This window comes from Sebastes umbrosus, chromosome 7 (genome assembly GCF_015220745.1).
Source record: "Sebastes umbrosus isolate fSebUmb1 chromosome 7, fSebUmb1.pri, whole genome shotgun sequence".
Taxonomy (NCBI): domain Eukaryota; kingdom Metazoa; phylum Chordata; class Actinopteri; order Perciformes; family Sebastidae; genus Sebastes; species Sebastes umbrosus.
In genome coordinates, this window is record NC_051275.1 from 11,047,442 (window position 1) to 11,067,346 (window position 19,905).

Genomic DNA, 19,905 nt, shown 5'->3' on the forward strand with positions numbered 1-19,905 from the left:
TTGTGCTGCTCTGCACACCTGTTGCTGATTCCCTCATCTGCACCTGTTGTTACCTCTCCAGTCAGTGTGGATGGAGTGTTATTATGTCACTGTTCATGTTGTCTTCTCTGCTTTTCTTTTCCTGTCTCACTGCATTTGTTTCTGATTCTCTGCGTATTAGCTGTCGTGTCTGGGTTCTCTGCCTTCATCTCCTGCTGCCACACTGTCTTACAAATAGCTCTGAGAGTGGCTGCAATGGCCATTTATGTCTAATTTGTTTATCTAACGGTTGATATGAGATGAATACAGGAATATTTGTTCTGGATACTGTGGTTTTTTATTTTCCATTAGTGGCCTCTTGTAATTTTGGCAGTTAAAGCCCAGTGTGATATACATGAACTCACCCAGTAGGGCTGCCAAGATGGGCCCGAAGACGCAGTCATGCATCAGAGCGTCCCTCTCATAGTATTTACTGCAGAGATAAACACACAGAAAAAAGTGATGTCTTCAGTAGGGACATGATTTGGAAACCGGAAGGTGACTGGTTCAAGTCCAGCAGACTGATAGCTGGAGAGGAGAACTTGAGCAAGGCACCGTGTGTGTATCGTTCCACTGGTATGATCCAGCTCTGGATGATAGATGTTCATTATCCTAATCAGCATCCTTCACTCAAAACTAATGGCTGCATTGCAGATGGGACCTGTATCATAAAGCCAGATTAGTAGGTTAGCCAGCTATCTTTGGGATTTACTCAGGTTTTCTGGTATCACAAAGCTCGTTAACTTTTAACCTAGTGGATCACCATGGTAACACCATGGGACACGGCTGCACTCTGAGTTAAAAATGAGACAAACAAACTGAAGTCATTGTATTTTACCACACTAACAGCCTAAATAATGACTATTATAAGCTGCAGTGCAGATGCTTTTGCACTCTTGCTTTTAATTGTTCATCATGTGACATAAAAAAAGCACCAAAATGTCACTACAGATAATAAAGGAATTATCTATGGACAATCCATTTAATTTCCCTACTCACTCTAAACTACTGAATACCATATTAAAAAGGCCTATATAAGAACTCCCACACATATTTATAGCCTTAAGGCCGAAACATGCCTCTTCTGGCTGCATGTTTAATCGTTATTTATTTCTTCACTGATTTGAACCAGCCTCCCGACAGGAGTTGGATCGACCAAACAGCTTTCTTGACGTGCAAATCTGCCCAAGCAGAGGGTAACTGCTGCCAGGCTTTGAATGGGCATTAACTAAAGGGAGCACATTACATCTATCCTGGCATAAATGCACTGGCTTCCCCTACATTTTAGAATCAATTTCAAAACTTTATTACTCACTTTTAGAGCACAACTTGGACTTGCCCCAGAGTACATAATGTATCTCTTAACACCATATGCGCCTGTACGTGGTCGGAGATCGCCTGATCAGCTACTTGTTGCTGTTCCAGGTTCAAGTTTGTGACCAGATCAGACTTTTGCTGTCAGGGCTCCCGGCGTCTAGAATGCACTTCCTGTAGAGATACGATCATCTACATCTGTATCCGCGTCTTAAAAACACATTATTTTAGGATGGCATTTTTTGTAAGGTCCTATTCTTATGTGTCTGTATATGTATATCTGTTTTTACGTGTATATGTGTGGTGAAGCATGTGAACAGAGCATGCGTGTATGGGTATATATACATATGTATGTATACCCCTGTTTGTGTATGCATGTTTATATTTCTACACATTTATGTATGTATCTCACAAAAAGTGCAATACTTCAATCACTATATTATAGTATATTTTTATAGTATGCAACCTACACTGCTCCCAAATATATACAAATATATATATATATATATATACACAAATATATATACAGTACATATTTTAAGGTTAAAGCATATTTCCAGCTTTAACCTCAATTTTTAGATATTGTTCCTATTGTTTATTCAGTTTTGATAGCTTCATGATATTATTCATCCTGGATCACTAATGTTAGGTTCAGTGCAGGTAACCCGATGAGAGCCAGACTTAGTTAAACAAGATCCCAATTCAGGCTGCGGGTAGGTTTATTTCCTACTATGTGACCGCTGAACACTGGCTCTTTATTTCTGACGGATTGACACACAACGTCACATTTACCATGGGTGCTTCATCACTTCAGACGAACTACACTACAGCTGTCTGAACATGATGTCCCAGTTTATCAACAAGAACAACAAAACCACATCTAACAACACTACTGAAGTTTTAAGGTGGATTTTTCTCCATTTAACAGTGTGATTCACATTGTCATACGTCTGTGGAGCCCATCAGCGCACTTCATGTCAGAGGCTTTGATCATCATTTCACTGAGTGGACACCTTGTTGAAGCACCCAGTGGTTGTGAGCACAGAACAAAGCAACCAGAGAGGGGAACATGGGAGAAGAATGGGACACTAAATAGGTCATTCATAAGTCCTGTTTGTCATTCAGCTACAACAGAGCCTGGTGTGGGTGCTGTGAGTCACTGCTGAGGGAAGAATGAAACCAATCACCTGGAGTTGTCCACAATGTACTGCACTATCTTGTCCAGAACTTTCTCAAAGAGAGCCGTTCGGACCCAGATGTGTTTGATGGCCTGGGCGGAGAGGGGCTGAGGGGGGCGGCTGGTGGTGGAGGATCCCTGTCTCCTCAGAGGCTCATGGCTCACACTCTGGGTTCTCCTGCAGGGCACGAAGCAGGTCACAGGTCAATACTATTAACAACCACTGATACAGAGAAGAGCTCATTGTATAGAAAACAAATTATGTATAATAAGAGTATAAGTCTACCCAAAACATACAACAAGTTATAGCTGCAAATTAGCCTTTAGTTTATACTGGCGCGAGGCACCGTGGTGCTGGCCTCCACAGATGGAGCGAGAGCTACAAGCACACAAAGGCGTGCTCAACGTGCTGTATTCTCCGAAACGCCACAGGGCATATGAACACAATATTCTGTGAAGAAGCAGGATGTCAACGAGTGTTATATTATTCATGGACATACTATATCGCCTTTATACAATCCCTGTAAAGAAAGGAGACAAGTGTTAAAGGTTGAAGGTTGATATTCTGTAAACAGCTGATTCAACTGGCAAAATATTTACTCACATGTGGATTTCTAGGATCTCCTGCTTTAAAAGCATTTAAAAACTATTATTTTACTTCTTAATTCAAGTTATTTGCTTTTCATCTTATTGTGGCAGTCATGTCTGAAAAGCCCCGCACGTGCAGAGGAACACGTCCAAGCGCTGCAACAGTGCGGAGCCTTCGCCGGCGAGCATAAACCTGGCTTTGTCACAACTAAATGATGTACGTGTCAGCAATGTGAAGGTTAATAATTGAAAAGGAACTGGGTCTTTGACTATCAGGAGGCAGCATTTAACAGCACAATGTTAGATAGTGTATTTCATTGCAACTTATCGTCTTTTATAAGAGCTGGCCACTGGTTGCTTTCCCATAAATCTGAACCATGTCAGACTAAAAGTTGCCATTCTCTGTCAGAATCAGCTGGCTGAAGGATTTCATGAATATGGAGGCGTGATGTCAGCCTGAAGAGAGGAGCACTTTCGTCATGGACAGAGTTTGATCTCTGGCACTTCTACAGCAATCAGACCAAACCATTCACACACACACTTCAACAAGCTAATGAATGTGTGTGTGTGTGTGTGTGTGTGTGTCTGTAGTGAGGGGTGCTCGGCTGCCGCAGTCACGATGTTAGCAATCCCCCCAGCTTTTGTGTGTGCGTGCTAAGTCACGATTTTTACAGTTCCCCTGTGTGTGTGTGTGTGTGTGTGTGTGTGCAGTGACAGTACTCCAGGCGATGGGGGGAGCATCAGGATGATGTCAGAGATAGGACAGAAAGAAAAAGAGACAGGGTCTTCCTTTTCTAAATCACGCTGCAGTGTGTTGCAGTGACATCCTCTGACATGAATCAAATGAAACAAATGACTCATTAACATTAAACAGATTCATGCTTCAATAAGAATAAATGACACCGTGAATTCTCCTCTAAAAAGAAACAAAACAATCTCCACACACAACATCACACCATTGTGCATACATCATTCAGAAACCAGCACAATGAACTTACTCATTCATTCTGTGATGATGTATTGCCTCTAAGCATCTGTTCACATAAGTGTATAATCTCTCTGTAATTATAGATCATTTAATGTGTACATCTCCTCTATGGAAACATCACTTCTTACAGTGTGCTGTCTCTTTCCTTCTCCATGCTGCTCTGTCATTGGTCTTTACAAAAATGTGAAATGTCAACAAATGTCAACATGTAGCCGACTGAAATGATTACAACCAGATCACATTTTGACCTGACAAAGGAATATGTTAGGGTGATTTATTAAGCCTCTGAATCTGCAGGATGTGAATTTCAGTTCTCGTATAAGGCTTGAGAATGTGTTACATTTGCTCACGCGTCGGGTGTTCAGACCAGCTGCGTTTCTGCTGCTGCTGCTGCTGTCAGCCCTTTCTTTCTACTTAGAGTTTGCCTTTCATAATGGCCATTTTATTTCATTTACGTAATTTATATTCATTTTAGACAGCGAAAGGTTAAGAAACGTGTGGTAAATTGTAAATAATAGTGATAAACCACCATTAAAACCCCGTACTATTTCCATTCATGGAGCTCTGCAAGTCACAGCATGTTCTACAACACTGCAAATATGTTCTACAAATATTTCAGAATAAAAGACTTGTGTTAAAAAATGAAGGAATTCTTTTCACAGAAAAGACGCTTGATGGCTTTTATTTTTAAATGAAAGCAGGAAGTGTTGATTCAAAAATAAATCTTTACTTATTTTCATGTGCGTAACATATTCTACAGATGTCTAGACATTGAAACTGTAGTAATCTTACTGGTATGATGTCATTATACCGTAAATAGATCACTTTCACTGTTTGTTGTTGCTGTGAACCGCGCGGCTTACGTCAAAAATAGGTGTGACCTCGAATCTCTAGAAGGATCATGGGAATTAAAGTTTCTGATAAAGTTAATGGTTCCAGATGTTTTAAAGTTGTTCCTCCACGGCTTATTTTGAACTTGCAGTTATGACAAATTGCAGCTTTATGACTTCTTCACTCACACTGAAGAACTTCCCTCGAAAAACGTCATTGACGATGCAGTTTCATTGAACATATTGTTTAGGAGACAGTCAGTCCCGTAACCCTGTATGTTGGATGTTAATAACAGTTAATGTGATTTTAACATTTGCCTCTCTGGCGAACCACATGTGTCGCCACATCATTGTATAGAACCGATGGCCAAAACTATGAAAATAACACCCCAGTTGTAATAAAGTAGAATTATCCTCTAATGTGTATGAGAGCTGTTGCCGCAGCAGGTCTGCTGCTAGCACTGCAGGATAGGAGATGAATGCAGATGATATGCTAGCTCTGCTCTTTACTCAGTGTGGAAGAGGAGGAGAGGAATGGAGAGAGGAAAAAGAGGGCGGCGTGTTGGTGATTTAGCATTGTGCTGTCTTCATAAGAAAAAGATTAAAAAAGGAGTTAGTGGTTGTAAAAGAATACATCACAAAGAGACACGGAGCAGCATGGCAGGGTGTCCAAACACAACCTCTTCAGCAGTAACTCTTTATTCCATTGTTGATGTCTGCTCATAGTCTATCTCTCTGTCTCTTGTTTCCCATCATGCTCTCTGCTTCTTTCGCTGCCAGTGGCGCAAACCATGTTGTCATGGTAACCAGGGTAAATGAGAGATGGAGCCCTGAGGTGGGATGACAGGGAGAGGGGGGCAGGGTGGGAACATGTGTGTTTGTGTGCGTTGTGTGTGTGTGTGTGTGTGTGTGTGTGTGCGTTGTGTGTGTGTGCATGCATGCATTCTGGTGGAGGGGTGTGACTTGTGCAAAGCAGATCACAATACACAATAATAGGCTTTAATGTTGTGTGTCTGGGGAAATAAAGGCCAATGAGATGTGACAGATGAACGAGAGACGGTGGCTGATATGAAGACGGAGAACCGAGTGCCCGGCGTACCCGAGCACGTTTAACTCCTGATTTACATCATATAATGCAACCATGTTGCCTCGACGTCTCACTACACATTCTGTTTGTGTTTTATTGTTTGTGCATCAGTGGTGTGTACATGGTGTGTGTGTGTGTGTGCTTGTTGCCCAAAGCTTTGTCTCCTCCATTTGTAAACCTCTCTCTGCAGCCCCAGAGAGACATGTGGTAGCCATGTGGCTCAGGCTAATGGACAATTAATGGGCTTGCAAACAGCTCGGCTAGTACCTAAGTGCCTGCAGATAAAGCAGTTTATCATACCCTGTGTGTACACACATAAACGCAGAAATATATATGCAAACAGGTAAGCACATATACACACCAAACCCCCCCCCCCTCGCACATATATAATATACACACACACACACCTAGAAACAGTCCAGAGGCTTATCACAGTGTGCATACAGATAGCTCAGCTTTAGTAAATATTCAGCCGACCAGAGATTGTGTCTAACGGTGATGTGTGTGAGTGTGGATCTGTAGCTGTGTGTTTTACATGGAGCTAATGACCTGGTGTACAACGAATGGCAGACAGTTGATTATGCCTAAATAAATCTATGTATATAAATACTTAAAATGGGCAATAAATAAAGGTTACTGTAAAACAGTGTGCAAAGGTAGCAGCAAAACTATATCAAAACATCCGTTTACAAATCCCAAAAATATATGTTTTGATAAAGTTTTGCTGTTGTTAAGCGTGGCCTCTATTTACTTCAATTCATTAAGGATTTACTCCTTTTATAGATTCTTCATTCACCGTGGAGACATGCAACACGGGGTAAGTAATTGATATACAATTGGTCATTTTGGGGGTGAAATATTCCTTTAATATATTTTCAGTGCATTTACAGTATAAACATTTTCGCCACATATAGGATGTGTGGTGTATTGTCTCGGTACACTGCCGTCATCTGTCCAAGTTCAAACTTGCAATGTTTGTAAAATGCGTTTCTTCATTTCCCTTTTGATAAAGTAAGCTACTGCTGACCCAAAATGAAGAAAACTAGTGAGCTGTGCTGAACTGACAGATTCAGATTATAACACCAAACCATCTGAGAAGTAATGTGAGGAAGAATTTTGGATTCAATACCATGGATACATAAATCATGGATAAAGGTGAGGCTGTTTGCCTCACCACAACAACGAATCTCTGATTCAATAAAACAAACCAAATTTATGATTTTCACAGCAGAACCTTTGAACTTGGCTTAGCAGGAAAAGCCTACAGGTGTTTGCAAATGATATTAAAGTTACATCTGTTCTCTTTGACGATAAGCAGTAATTGCAGGCGTTTTTGGATCAAACAAAAACCCCACAGTCAAGTTGGACAGTTTCCAGCAGCCTTCAAAGAATTAACAGGAAGTCACAGAAATAGTTGCATCCTCTTAGATCTGATCTGTAATACCGATCTGTCTACTTGTATTTTGTAGACCACTTTCAGATTTATATATATATATATATATATATATATATATTATATATACCTATCTTTACCTAAATATGGCAAATAAAAAAAGTCCTATTCTATAATCTTTCACAGATATATGATTTTTTACAGAGAGACCTTATTGGATTGCAGGTGTTCCTGTTATTGTGTCCACCCACAGTTCAAAAACTGCCTCTGATAGTTAATTTACTGTAGCTGATTTTAATTAGTTTAAGTTCTGGTGCATAATGAAAGCTACACAATGAGTCTTATCATCCTCACCGCAAAGTGGGCTGTATTGGAGAAGAGTGTCTCTTCGTCTCTAATTAAGATAGCAGATTCACTCAATTTGCACAAATTAAATTCTGATTGTGGTGTCAGGTACGGTCAGTGGTGGGAACGCTCCCAGTCAGAAAAAAGATGAATTGAAACTTAAATGTTAACTTAAAACAGTCAAAACATTTACTGAGCGCTCACTCATTGAGGGGGTGTGGGGGGATTGTGTGACCAACCTGGTGAGCTCAGCCTGCTGCTGGAGCTGCTCTTGCACTTTACGGCAAATCTCGCCAGCCGTGTCGAAGACTTTGCCAATTTTGGTGAAAAGGGCGGCGATCTTGTCACTGCGGAGAAAACCAGCTGCCCGTCTCTTCAGCAGGTGTCCCAGGCAGGCCTCGATGGCAGCTGGAGAGAGAGGAGGACAAGAGTTGGTGGGAGCATTAATAATGATATTATTATTATTATTATGATAGACAATATAAATAATTGGTTCAAATAAATAAGTGTGAAACATTCGCTGTGCCCGTAAGCAAAGACATGAGAAGAAGAGCATCCTCAACTTATCAGTAAGATCAAGACAGAGCCGAGGTTTCGTGAGCTTCCATAAGAGCGTGTGCACTACAGCTCTAGACACTTAACCTGGTTGACTGAGTTCTTGCACAGCTGAATGGCTTCAACTAAGCAAGCAGTTCCTTTAATGTAGTAATGACTGATTGGGTATGGGAAAGGGTATTTTTGGGCCGGTGTGGCCACGCAACAGCCCAGAGCTGTTCTTGGGAATCAGTCAATAGATGCATTTCCATCTGTGCAGACCTAGCAAGCAATTTTTTCACACTCAGACAACTTTCAAAACCTTCCAGTTCAGTTTCACTTTCCCTTCGACAGGCCTACGACTGATTCTTGATCATAATGTCACTGACAACTGCTTGTAGAATCTATGCCGTTCTTTTTCAGTTCAATACCAGCAACATCAGGAATATATGCATTTCATCTGCAGTCTCCAATGTTTGATGCACAGCGTGGAATTTTACCCATGGCACACACTGAGTACCTTTATTAATGATCTAAATCTTCATGGTATCTCATGATAATTGACCTACTGTGCTTTTGTAGGAGTTGTTCCACACAGATTCAAGCGACAGGACTTGTACAGTAACAGACTTTTTTTCTACTTCAAGTGAACCTTAAAAGGGGAGGGGTGCGTTTTCAGGTCTTCCGTAGGAGACCACCTAGATTCCAGCCCTTGATTGTGCTCAGTCTGCTAGTTCGATTCGGTTAGAAGACATTTTTTGTGCAAACTTGACATTTTGGCCCGAGAGGGGCACTAAATGAAAGCTTGTGAAGTATCCAAAATGGAAACGGTTCATCCTGTTGAGCATGAATGGTTTGTAAATTTCATGGAAATTTGCCCATTAGATTTTGCATGCAGATTCTTCTTAAAATACAAATGTCTACAGTCAATTTAATGATTAACTCTCCAGTCATTGTTGAGCTACAATATCTTCCTCTGAACTAGTGATAGACAGATTAATTGCTCAGCCGATTAATGCCATTTTGAGATAATTGACATCGGTTTGCAGAAGCACACATGCCTGCGCTCACAAGGCCGATTAACAAAGAACTATCTGCAGACACATCTGCTAGCAGCCTCCTCGGTGTGGCTGCTGTGGAACAAAGTTAGCCAACACCAGGAAAGGACACTAAACTAAAATTGTTTATATATTTTTTATTTATGCAAGTTTGCAAATTTTCGTTCTCTCCCAGAAACCAGGAGACGCTGCTATCTGCGTCTGACAAATATCTGACAAATGCTGTTGTGAAGTACACTAAAACTCAACTTAAATAAGTTAAGTTAGTGTTAAGTATAAGACAGAGTGCAGATCTACTTAAGCAAACAGAGACGATGCCGACAATAACAATGTTAAATAAATGTTAATTTAAGCTCAAAAATTTTGTTAAATTTATTAAATATATATTGGACATCAGCCAATGAAAATCCCATATCGGCTGACCACTATTCTGTACCAAATGTTTAGAAGGTGTTAGATTATTAGTAGACAGACAATGTGTGTGGTATGAAATGTGCAATGTATGCACAAATGAGCTGAGCACAAGAGCATAAAGAGAACAGTTATGTGATTTTACGGCATACAGTGTCAACATGTTGCTGCGTATCATCTCTTCATTCCACCTCGGGGCTTTCTCAGAGTTTTGCTAATGGACTTGTGTGGGGAGATAATGTTATTAGTGAACACTTTTGTCTGCATCTCTTGTTCTAGAGGAGAGATGACGGCTGCTTATTAAATAAGAAGCAACACAGTCACCTGAAATGTGATTTTCAGAAGCGAGGTACAATTGCCGTCCGCCTACAACACCTTTAAATATTTAGAGGGTTGGAAGTAGTAACCCGTGTGCAGCTGCTCCCTGAGCGCCCTTTAACACTGCAGGTACTTGTGTTGTCCGTTCATTACCGATAAAGATAAGATCATATAAACTTTAATGATCTCTGTGTGGGGAAATTGTCTCTCAGCAGCAGAAAAGTAGTGATAGAAATCTGCAAGGAAAAGGGTGGGTTGTAAAAGTGGACGGCACAACAACAGAGATTAAAAAGTAACACTTTGAGGAAATCTGCATTTAAGTAATAATGTGAATAGCAAAAGAAAACAGTTTTGTAGTTTATGAGAAGGACATGCAAAACATAGATAAATGAGGAAGAAAATACAAACCTTATCATGTCTATATACATATGTGGAACCATATACCAGAGCTATTTAATAAGTCTTTTGGTCCAAGATAAGTTCAACATAAGTTAAGTCTTTGAGACGTGACTTACAAGTCGTTCCAGTCTATCAATGTTAGTAGCCTAAATCACCAAATACTTCTTTTCAAATAGAAACAGTGCATTCAGAGATGTCAACGGGTAACCACCGAAAACATCTGGACCGGTTACACATGTCGGTCTATATGTTAATTTAATATGAGCGCCGAAAGGAAGCTTCGGCGCCCACGTAATAACCACTTGAGCTGATTCAGACAGGACGCACCGTGGCGAGCTGGACACACACACTCACACACAATTACAAGAAGAACTACATTTTTATATCAAAAATATAATCAAAATAGGCCACCTTCTTCCATCGCTCTGTGGTCCAGTTCTGATGCTCACGTGCCCATTGTAGGCACTTTTGGGCGGTGGACACAGGTCAGCAAGGGCACCCTGACAGGTCTGCGGCTACGCAGCCCCATACGCAACAAACTGCGATGCACTGTGTGTTCTGACACCTTTCTATCAGAACCAGCATTAACCTTTTCATCAGTTTGAGCTACAGTAGCTCTCCTATTGGATCGGACAACACGGGCCAGCCTTCGCTCCCCACGTGCATCAATGAACCTCGGGTCTGACCCTGTCGCCGGTTCACCGGTTTTCCTTCCTTGGACCACTTTTGGTAGGTCCTGACCACTGCAGACCGGGAACATCCCACAAGAGCTGCAGTTTTGGAGATACTCTGACCCAGTCGTCTAGCCAGCACTATTTGGCCCTCGTCAAAGTCGCTCACATCCTCCTTACGCTTGCCCATTTTTTTTTGCTTCCAACACAAAGTTCAAAGTTCAAAATGTTCACTTGCTGTCTAATATATCCCCCCCACTGCCAGGTGCCATTGTAACGAGATAATCCATGTTATTCACTTCACCTGTCAGTGGTCTTAATGTTATGGCTGATCAGTGTATATTGCAATATATTGAATCGTAACCACTGTATCATGATCCGTATCATATTGCCAGATTCTCGCCAATACACAGCCCTAGAAAATTGACTATGCAAAAGCTTAAATGCGCTGCTGTATACTAACAGCACATTAGTATATTAGATGTAGCAGGAAGACAGAAGTGGCCCAGAGAAATGCATCAAATTATATGCAGAAAATGAGGGCGAAATGGAGGTAAACAGTCTCTTTGTAGCTGTCTCCCTTCCTCTGTAATTGCTGCATTAGTTAGCCCATAATGAGCTTTTTAGGGCTGATGGTAAAAGCAACATCATAACACGATTATTCAAGCAACCACAAACAGAGAATCTGCTTCGTAGTCATTTAGATGCATGTGGTTCGTGGTTTAATAAGTTTTAATAATGTGCTGTCTTATTGATGAACAAAAATTAAATAAAGGGTTTCTGAAAAAGTACTGCATTCATCCAAATGGGTCTCTGCTGTATGTATACCTACAGAAACCACAGAGAACATCTTCATTCATTTTAGAGTCCATCTGCAGTAAGAATTCATATCAGCTCTGAGCTTTTGCGGCTGTCTGCTTGTGTTTTTCCTCTGTGAGGTGAATCTAGTGGATACTTTAGTGGAATATAATGACCAACAACAACATAATTCTGCTGGGAAAACTAGTGCTTTATGAGTGTAATAGTCTGCTTTTATTGCTGCTCTTGGAGCCTTAGAGGGAATGCTGAGAGGCTTGAGGTTTTTAGCTCAAAAAGCTCTTTGTACAGTATATTCACAGAAGCTTTATTCTGTCAGATTAACACGTGGAGAAGTATTGCTGATATCCAATAATACTTGGGGGATAGTAAGGATTAGCGGCTGTAAAGTTTGAGCTGAAGTGGAGGTTTACAGGGAGCGGGTAATCTAGTCTAAATAAACGGTTGTTTTTGTAGAAACACAAAACTGGAGCAGAGGATGCGAGCAGCTCTCCCACGGGAGAGACCACACCCCGCTCCTCTCGTTCTGCTGCCTTTTCTCACCACCAGCCTGATAATTCATGTTTAGGTATCTGTGGCTCTGTTTAGTCATCAAATCCTTTCTCTCATGTGCGTAATTGCCTTCTTACTGGGATTAAAGAAAAGAACACACAGAAATAAATGCTTTAATTTTGACATATACCCAGGACCACCAGAGCAGAGGGACAGTTACTGTCAGTACGGTTATATGTCATACCTCCAGTTCCTGCTCCACCTGTCATCCACCCATCCACTTTACATATCATCTCTCCTTTGCTAATATCTGATATTATGCTTGGGCAGCATTGGTTTTGCATATCATTATACTCAGAATACTCTGAACCAATGAGCACTTACTGTACAGTAGGCCTATAACCATCTCTGACTGCTCTGAAGCACCTGACTGAGGTATAAGTACAATCTGCTCTCGACCATAGACTGTATATAAAGATGGACGATATCACAGCTCCCCAAAAGTGAAGCCATCTGGATCGCCCCCTGGGGGCTGGCTGCAGTATAGGTCATAAAGCCCGCCTCCTCCATGTTAGTGGATGGGACATGGGCCAAACTAAAAAGTCAAAGTAGATACCCCGGCTTCATCCCCCCGATCACTATTGCGCAGATTCTGGCTCAAAATTACGTCAAAATCTCAACACCTAAAACTGCGGTAACCCTGGTCCGACTCACCTCTCGACCAGGGTCGATCAACGCTGGTCAATCAACGCTGGGTCAACCTTGGCTGAGTCCTCGGTGTGAAAGTGGTATTGGAAAAGGAGAAGTGAGCGGAGGGGTATTCAGTTTTTTGCAATCTGCAAACTCACCACTAGTTGTCGCCAAATCCGACACACTGGTCCGTCAAAGTTAAAGCTGCATTCATTGATTTTTGGCCAATAGGGGACAGAGGAGCATCAAACACAGCTACCCACGTACAGTATCAGAAGTAGGCTATACATTCCGATGACAAATATGTTTCTAAACAATTGCCTATATACACATCCACAATAGAGTCCAATATTTGCTCTCTTTTGGCTCTGCTTTGGATTCCACCAACTTAGGAGAGAAGTATCTTGCTCTTTATCTGCTACATGATCCACTGCGTTCACCAGTTAGATGAGAATTTTGCCTGCAATTTGGTGCTGGGCAGGTTGAGTATAGTGGGTTTATCAGAGCTTTTTTTGCTGAACACAACTGCCTCAGGGGGTTGATGAGAGCGATGACATAGAGCCATACAGGAAATATGCCATTAATCAAAGACAATTAGCTAAAAGAGGCTAAAAAAAAAAGCTGAATAGAGCTGCAGAGCTAATTGGAAGTTATTTTTTTGTGATTTCAGAACTACGAACAATCATTTTGCATTGTATAGAATCATTTCATTCACTCTTAATATCAAAAATATTGATCAATACAGTTACATTAATGTTTTTTGCTATGATCAGTGATCACTCGAAGACACATAAATGCCATCTCAGACTATTCTTTCATCTTTTTCCTTGTGAAGTACAAGATACTGAGGGATGAGAGGCAGACACTGCTGTCTTTTAAGGGGTCAGAGGAATGATTTTATAGAGACTCGTAAACATAGTGAATATATCTTGCACACACTTGCCTCCCCATCAAAATCAAATACAAATGGTCCTCTGTATTTTCTATGTTTTTGTATAATGTAGACGATTGTGCTTCGAAAGCATTTGTGCTGACAAAGAAAATAAGTGGCAGGTGCACCTGGAGCTGTCTCCACTGAGATCATTAGCAGGTCTAATGGAGACAAAGCTAATTAAGCAGCACTGCTCATCTCCCTTCCTGTCAGGTTTCCTGAGTCTGCTGCTGTCAGTGTCTCACACTGTCACCTCACCCTAGTGTCTACGACAAAGGCTCCGTCTTCTGTCTAATTCCTCCCTGCAGACAGCCTGCTGGTATGTCTGGCTCTGACTGACCAATAGAGCTTTACGGAAAGGAGCTTCAAAACTATTATTTTTAAGTATTGCAGACAACTTGAAACAGAAGACAATATACTAAATGCTGTGTGAGAGCTTGCATCTTAACCACTTGGCTACCAGGACGCCCTTACAGCCTGTTACATTTGAATCTGTATGTGTTCACAAGGCGTAAAAACTGGCCACAAGCACAGGGCTCAAAATGTTTTTTTGAAACTACTTCAAATTGTATATGGTCTTCGGAACATTTTGAGCAGAAATCCATTGCGCTTCTCAGCAAACCTAATATATGTAAAAGTTTATCATATTAACACGTTTTTGGTGACGTCATATATTCAACAAGACTTATTTAATCTATATGTAAAAAATGATTGCGATAATAAGTCTCTCTTTGTCCTTTTTGGCCACTCCAAGTACCGGTACCATAACAGCACAAATAGATGTGCATCACAATCATCACGCGGGGCGAGCCGATCCCAGCTGACACTGGGTGAAGGCGGGGTACACCCTGTACAGGTCGCCAGCCTATCACAGGGCTGACACAAAGAGACGCTCACATTCACACCTACAGAACATTTAGAGTCAACAATGAACCTAACCTGCATGTCTTTGGACTGTGGGAGGAAACCTGAGAACCGGAGAAAACCCACGCTAACACGGGGATAACATGCTAACTGTACGCTCTTGCTGTGAGGCGGCACTGCTAACCACTGCACCACCATGCCGCCCTGAGAATTACATGCACAGCTCAAATTCGACATACACTGCTGGGCATATGCAAATGGTATTTCAAGCCCTGACTTCAGTTGGAAGAAATCTTGTACCATATTTCTTATTTCACATGGTTTCTATTGACTTTAGAAACGTGTCTTGGTCAGAGTAAATCATGATTTTCCTTGTCCCTGTGAATCTACCTGGAATCATTTTTCCCCTCCCACCAGTGACGGATCAGAGGTGGTCAAGGGGTCAACCGGGTTGGCATGGCGACCGATCTGCATCTGCTTTCGGTTGCCATTAGAAATGAACTGTTGTTGCATCAGCTGTGTGCAGAGCTTCAACCGTAGCAGGACCGATTTAGCTTCCCCTTTCTGCACCTCGCTGCCTTGCAACCTCGGCTGTTTGAGTCGGACCTGCGATGGAAGCTTTTCTGAGTGAGAGACATGACACAGAATCCCTCTACTGATCAGAACATCTCTGTCTGCACGCACACACACACACACACACACACACACACACACACACACACACATACACATACACATACACATACACATACACATACACACACACACCAGTAATATAGAGCTGTGTGTATCTGTGAGCTCTGATTGATGACTTTAATAATCCTGGTAACTTCAACCCTACAAGTTGACAGACACACGGGGTGGATGTTTGTGTCCCTACCGTATATGTGACAGAATTATTCATCCCTGTTTAAATGGTGGATTTGTAGCTCTCATACCTCCATGCCTTAAAGGAAAAAAACACCCTACAATCCATCAATAGTGATACAAACAGTTCGTAGTGATGTAGCTCTTTTTTGGTTGTAAATCTTTCTTGTTCGGGTGGATAACTGGCCAACAGCATGAGATCACATCACATGTATTTCCAGCACTGATGGGGAGAAATCCATAATGAGATAGTTAGCTTTTAATATCCCATAACGTAATGTACTGTACACACACCTCTCAGTAAAGACATCAGAGCCAAACAAGCTTTGAAAAGAGGACGATCTTTTTCAAAGCATTGAAGGAAATACTGCACTGAGTCTCCCCGCTGAACTGCAAAATCTCTTTGAGTTGTGAAATGGTTTGATTTCGGCTTAGAGACGCTAAAACTGGATAGCTTTCATTTGCAGAGAGAGCTCAGGCTAACCCTGCAGCCGCACAATCTCACACAATATACTTACAGTATTAATATATTTCTTACAGTTCAACATGCCAAACCACAAATAATAAACATGATAACATTATTCAACATGTATTTGGTCTATTTTTTGGAGGGCCAGTCTCATATTTAGTCCTGGCAATAAGTCTTTGGTCAAGAACTTTCAAATATAGATCCATCACATGCTTTTTCCAGCACAATATCTGATATAAATGTACTCCGTTCGACTAGCTCGACTATTTTTATCCATTTCAGAGTACCTGTGTGACTTTATGAGTCATACTGCTGCTCCTGAACTTGGTGCAGACAGAAAAAGAAAGCGAGATAGCGGGGGGACACTGGTGGAACGAGGACAAGAGAGTCCTGAGACAGATGTAGGAGATTGCGAGGGGAAAAAATTACATGGAGGAGAGATGAAACACGACAGAGATGATATTGATTTTAGCAGAGAGGATGGGAAACACTCGCTCTTTCCTCCCACTTTTTCCTCGAGCTGCCCAACTCCCATAAGGGAATCACAGAGTCTGCTGCTGAACAGGTGACTAGGCAGAGTTTATGCAGCAACTTCTGTAGCCATTCTGTTGCACAAAGTGTTTGTGACAGGCAGCGAAAGGATCTCAAATATAAGTGCCTGAAAAAAAGCTCTGGCACGGGGAGGAAAAATGTGAGTCTGTTGTTGCTCAGCTGTTGTTTCGCTGAAAGCCACACTATAACTTTTAAAAGCGGACATAACCCGACCTTCCTCTTACTAGTGTTGTCACGATACTGGAATTTCTAACTTCAATACAATACCTTGAAAAACATCAATATTCAATACCATTTTTGATCCCACAGGGATCTTGAGCTCCTGCCTACAATATGAAACAAACTGAAGAGGCTAAAATTAAAGCTGCTCTAGGCAACTTTTTATATCAGTGGCTCCAAACTCCAATCCTGTCCTGTGAGCATGCTCATATTTACCAGCCTATTCCATTTAATCTCTTCCTCTGGGCACACATTTCCCATCAGTGATCACACTATGAATCCATTTAGGCAAACTGGGAAAATTTGGGCATTTTAGTGATGGGGGGTTGGGTTGCTCTTTGCTGCTGCAGCTACCCTCTTCGGGATTTCTTTGATAAATAGCCAGTGCAGCTTTAATCAAGAGTCTTACCTGAGTCATAAAATGTGTCAGTGATTCTTCTTAACAGCAGCTTTAAAGGGGGACAGCTTCCAGTAGCCAGTGGCTCCTGCTATTCATCAACACGGATGATGAAAATCCTTCTGGTGAGACGCTGGTGTGTCATTTATTTCTCCTGTAGACACGTCAAGGAATGATGTTTAAACATGTCAAACACTAATATTTGCTTTTTGAAGATGAGTAGCAAGACAAAGAAATCAACAGGAGTGTTGATTCACCCTTCAAGCCAGTGTGGATGAAGTGTGCATTTTGGCAAACTTGCGAGGAGGATCGGGGTCTTCTGAGCCGGCTCGGGTAGATTTAGTGTAAATTGACTCTGCTCTCTTGAGGTTTCAGCCTCTCACGCCTTTTCCTGCTCTCTTGCGTGGGATGGGAGGACGTTGGAAGGAAAGAGGAGAGAGGGAGCAGAGATGGTCAAAGGGTCAACCAGGTTGGCATGGCGACCGATCTGCATCTGCTTTCGGTTGCCATTGGAAATTAACTGTTACGGCAGCAGCTGTGTGCAGAGCTTCAGCCGTAGCAGGAACCAATTTAGATTCGCCTTTCTGCACCTCGCCGCGTCGCAACCTCGGCACAACCTCGGCACAACCTCGGCACAACCTCGGCTGTTTGAGTCGTAGCCGCGATGGAAGCTTTTCTGAGCGAGAGATGCAGCGTCTGCTATGACTAAGACTGCAGTCCTACAGCCCTAGTCGCATGATAACACGGATATAGGAGGGATTGGTGGGTTCAGGGCAAGGCTTAGTAAAACGTAATTATAACTGAGGTGAGTCAGAATGGAAACAAAGGTGCAGGGAACACAGACAAAGACAAAAGTCAAGCAGGATGTAAAATGGATGAAAAGGAAGGAGGCACGTGCAGAGGCCGAGGTAAAAGTTCAGAGGTAGTGTATTTATCATCATCATCATCATCATTATCATGTCATCAATACACACACACACAATATGTATCTGTTTTTAATGGATATCCTGCGTTTCCACAGGAGAGATGAACACTCATTCGATCTCCAGGCCTTTAATCTCTCAAACACACACACTCTAGTGTGTGTGTGTGTGTGTGTGTGTGTGTGTGTGTGTGTGTGTTTCAACATTATCGCCTCGTGATTCACACCTTATCTTTACACCTCTTCCTCCACTCTCTCACGCTTCCTCTGCTCACCTCGTGACTTCCAACACCTCCTCTTTCGGTCCATGCGTTCTCTTTTCTTGTTTTCACACCGTGCTTTTCAATTATTACTGTTATTACTGTCCAGGATTCTATACGTGACGAACAACATGTGTGCTGTTTAGATTCTATAAGTGGTTTCAGATGCAAGCTATAGATACAGCATACTTAATGCTGCACTACAAGAGTTGGAGGCTCTTTTATAAAGGGATGACTAATGGCTTCATTAATGGTTGATACGTCATTTACTGAATACGTTTCTAGATCAGTTCATATGAACAACTTTTGAGGTCTTTAGTCCATCAGGAAGACCACAATGGACATTTGCCGACTTAATGGTTAATGTAAGAACATTTTATTAATGATTTATTGGCATTTAGAGTTGCAGATGACGTTTGCTCTTAGCTCATTACAAAATGAAACTTTCTGGCACCAGTGTGCTTTTCAAGTATATCTGAAAACTATTGATATACAAATGAGCAAAACAATAAGTATTCTATAAAGCATTAGTAAATGGTTTAATAAAGCCATTACTTTACAACTTAGAAACTTCTTTTTAAAGGGGGCCTTATTAGAAAGTGGTACCTAAGAGTTTAATATAAAAATGAGCTCACCATCCTGACATAAAGCAGTACCATCCCTATATTGAGGATCGTCATGTATGAAACAAAGTTATACTATTTACTGTGATGATCTATGAATTCATTTCATTAAGCGTGACTAAGAGTAAGATGCTGCTGTAATCTATCAGCCATCACATGACTTCCAGTGAATAGCTTCCAGTGGTGCCACAGCAGCAGCAGCAGGGCTGGCATTTTTCAGAGCAGTCCTTCTCTTAACTGGCATCGTGTCACATTACAGAGAATCAATGCTTTCGCTGCGAGAAGACAGATGTGCTCATTATGTGTGGAGTGGAGCACTAATCATGGTGATTGTCAGAGAGAGTTTGGGGCTGATTAAGCGCTGAGGATTGGAGGGAGGCTGCTGTGTCTGTTTGCATGTGTCTTCACAGCGGGGAGTACAGTGTAACAAAAACACCCGACAATATATGAATATCAAGTTTCTGCTGAGGCTACTTGATATTCAGCTGTAGTTGCATCCTGAACGGAGTGTTTGAGATGCGATGGCTGGGACTGTTTGACGTCACAGTGCTCTTCATGGAAGCAGCTGTGCTCAGACTGTCTCAGTGGGATCATTCTCACATCAGTTCTCCCAGAAAACAACCCAATGTTACCAACTTGTAAACATCTGCCTTCAACAGCTGCTATATCCCA

The 19,905-nt window shown here is 41.7% G+C and overlaps 1 protein-coding gene and 1 long non-coding RNA gene across 7 annotated transcripts in view; both read right to left on the bottom strand.

Annotated features, from left to right (window-relative positions):
• sgsm2 (small G protein signaling modulator 2) overlaps positions 1 to 19,905 on the bottom strand; it is a 71,668-nt gene that overhangs the window by 21,132 nt on the left and 30,631 nt on the right. For all 6 annotated transcript variants that reach the window (XM_037774409.1, XM_037774408.1, XM_037774413.1 and 3 more), the window contains exons 3-5: positions 7,980 to 8,148; positions 2,520 to 2,687; positions 384 to 451 (exon numbers count right to left, since the gene is read on the bottom strand). In XM_037774409.1, coding sequence (XP_037630337.1) covers positions 384 to 451; positions 2,520 to 2,687; positions 7,980 to 8,148 — 405 coding nt within the window. The remainder of the gene's footprint in view (positions 1 to 383; positions 452 to 2,519; positions 2,688 to 7,979; positions 8,149 to 19,905) is intronic.
• On the bottom strand, positions 4,827 to 7,966 carry LOC119490887. Its single transcript, XR_005207501.1, has 2 exons — positions 5,105 to 7,966; positions 4,827 to 5,060 (listed from the first exon to the last, which is right to left on the bottom strand). It is a non-coding gene; the product is annotated as an uncharacterized LOC119490887 (long non-coding RNA).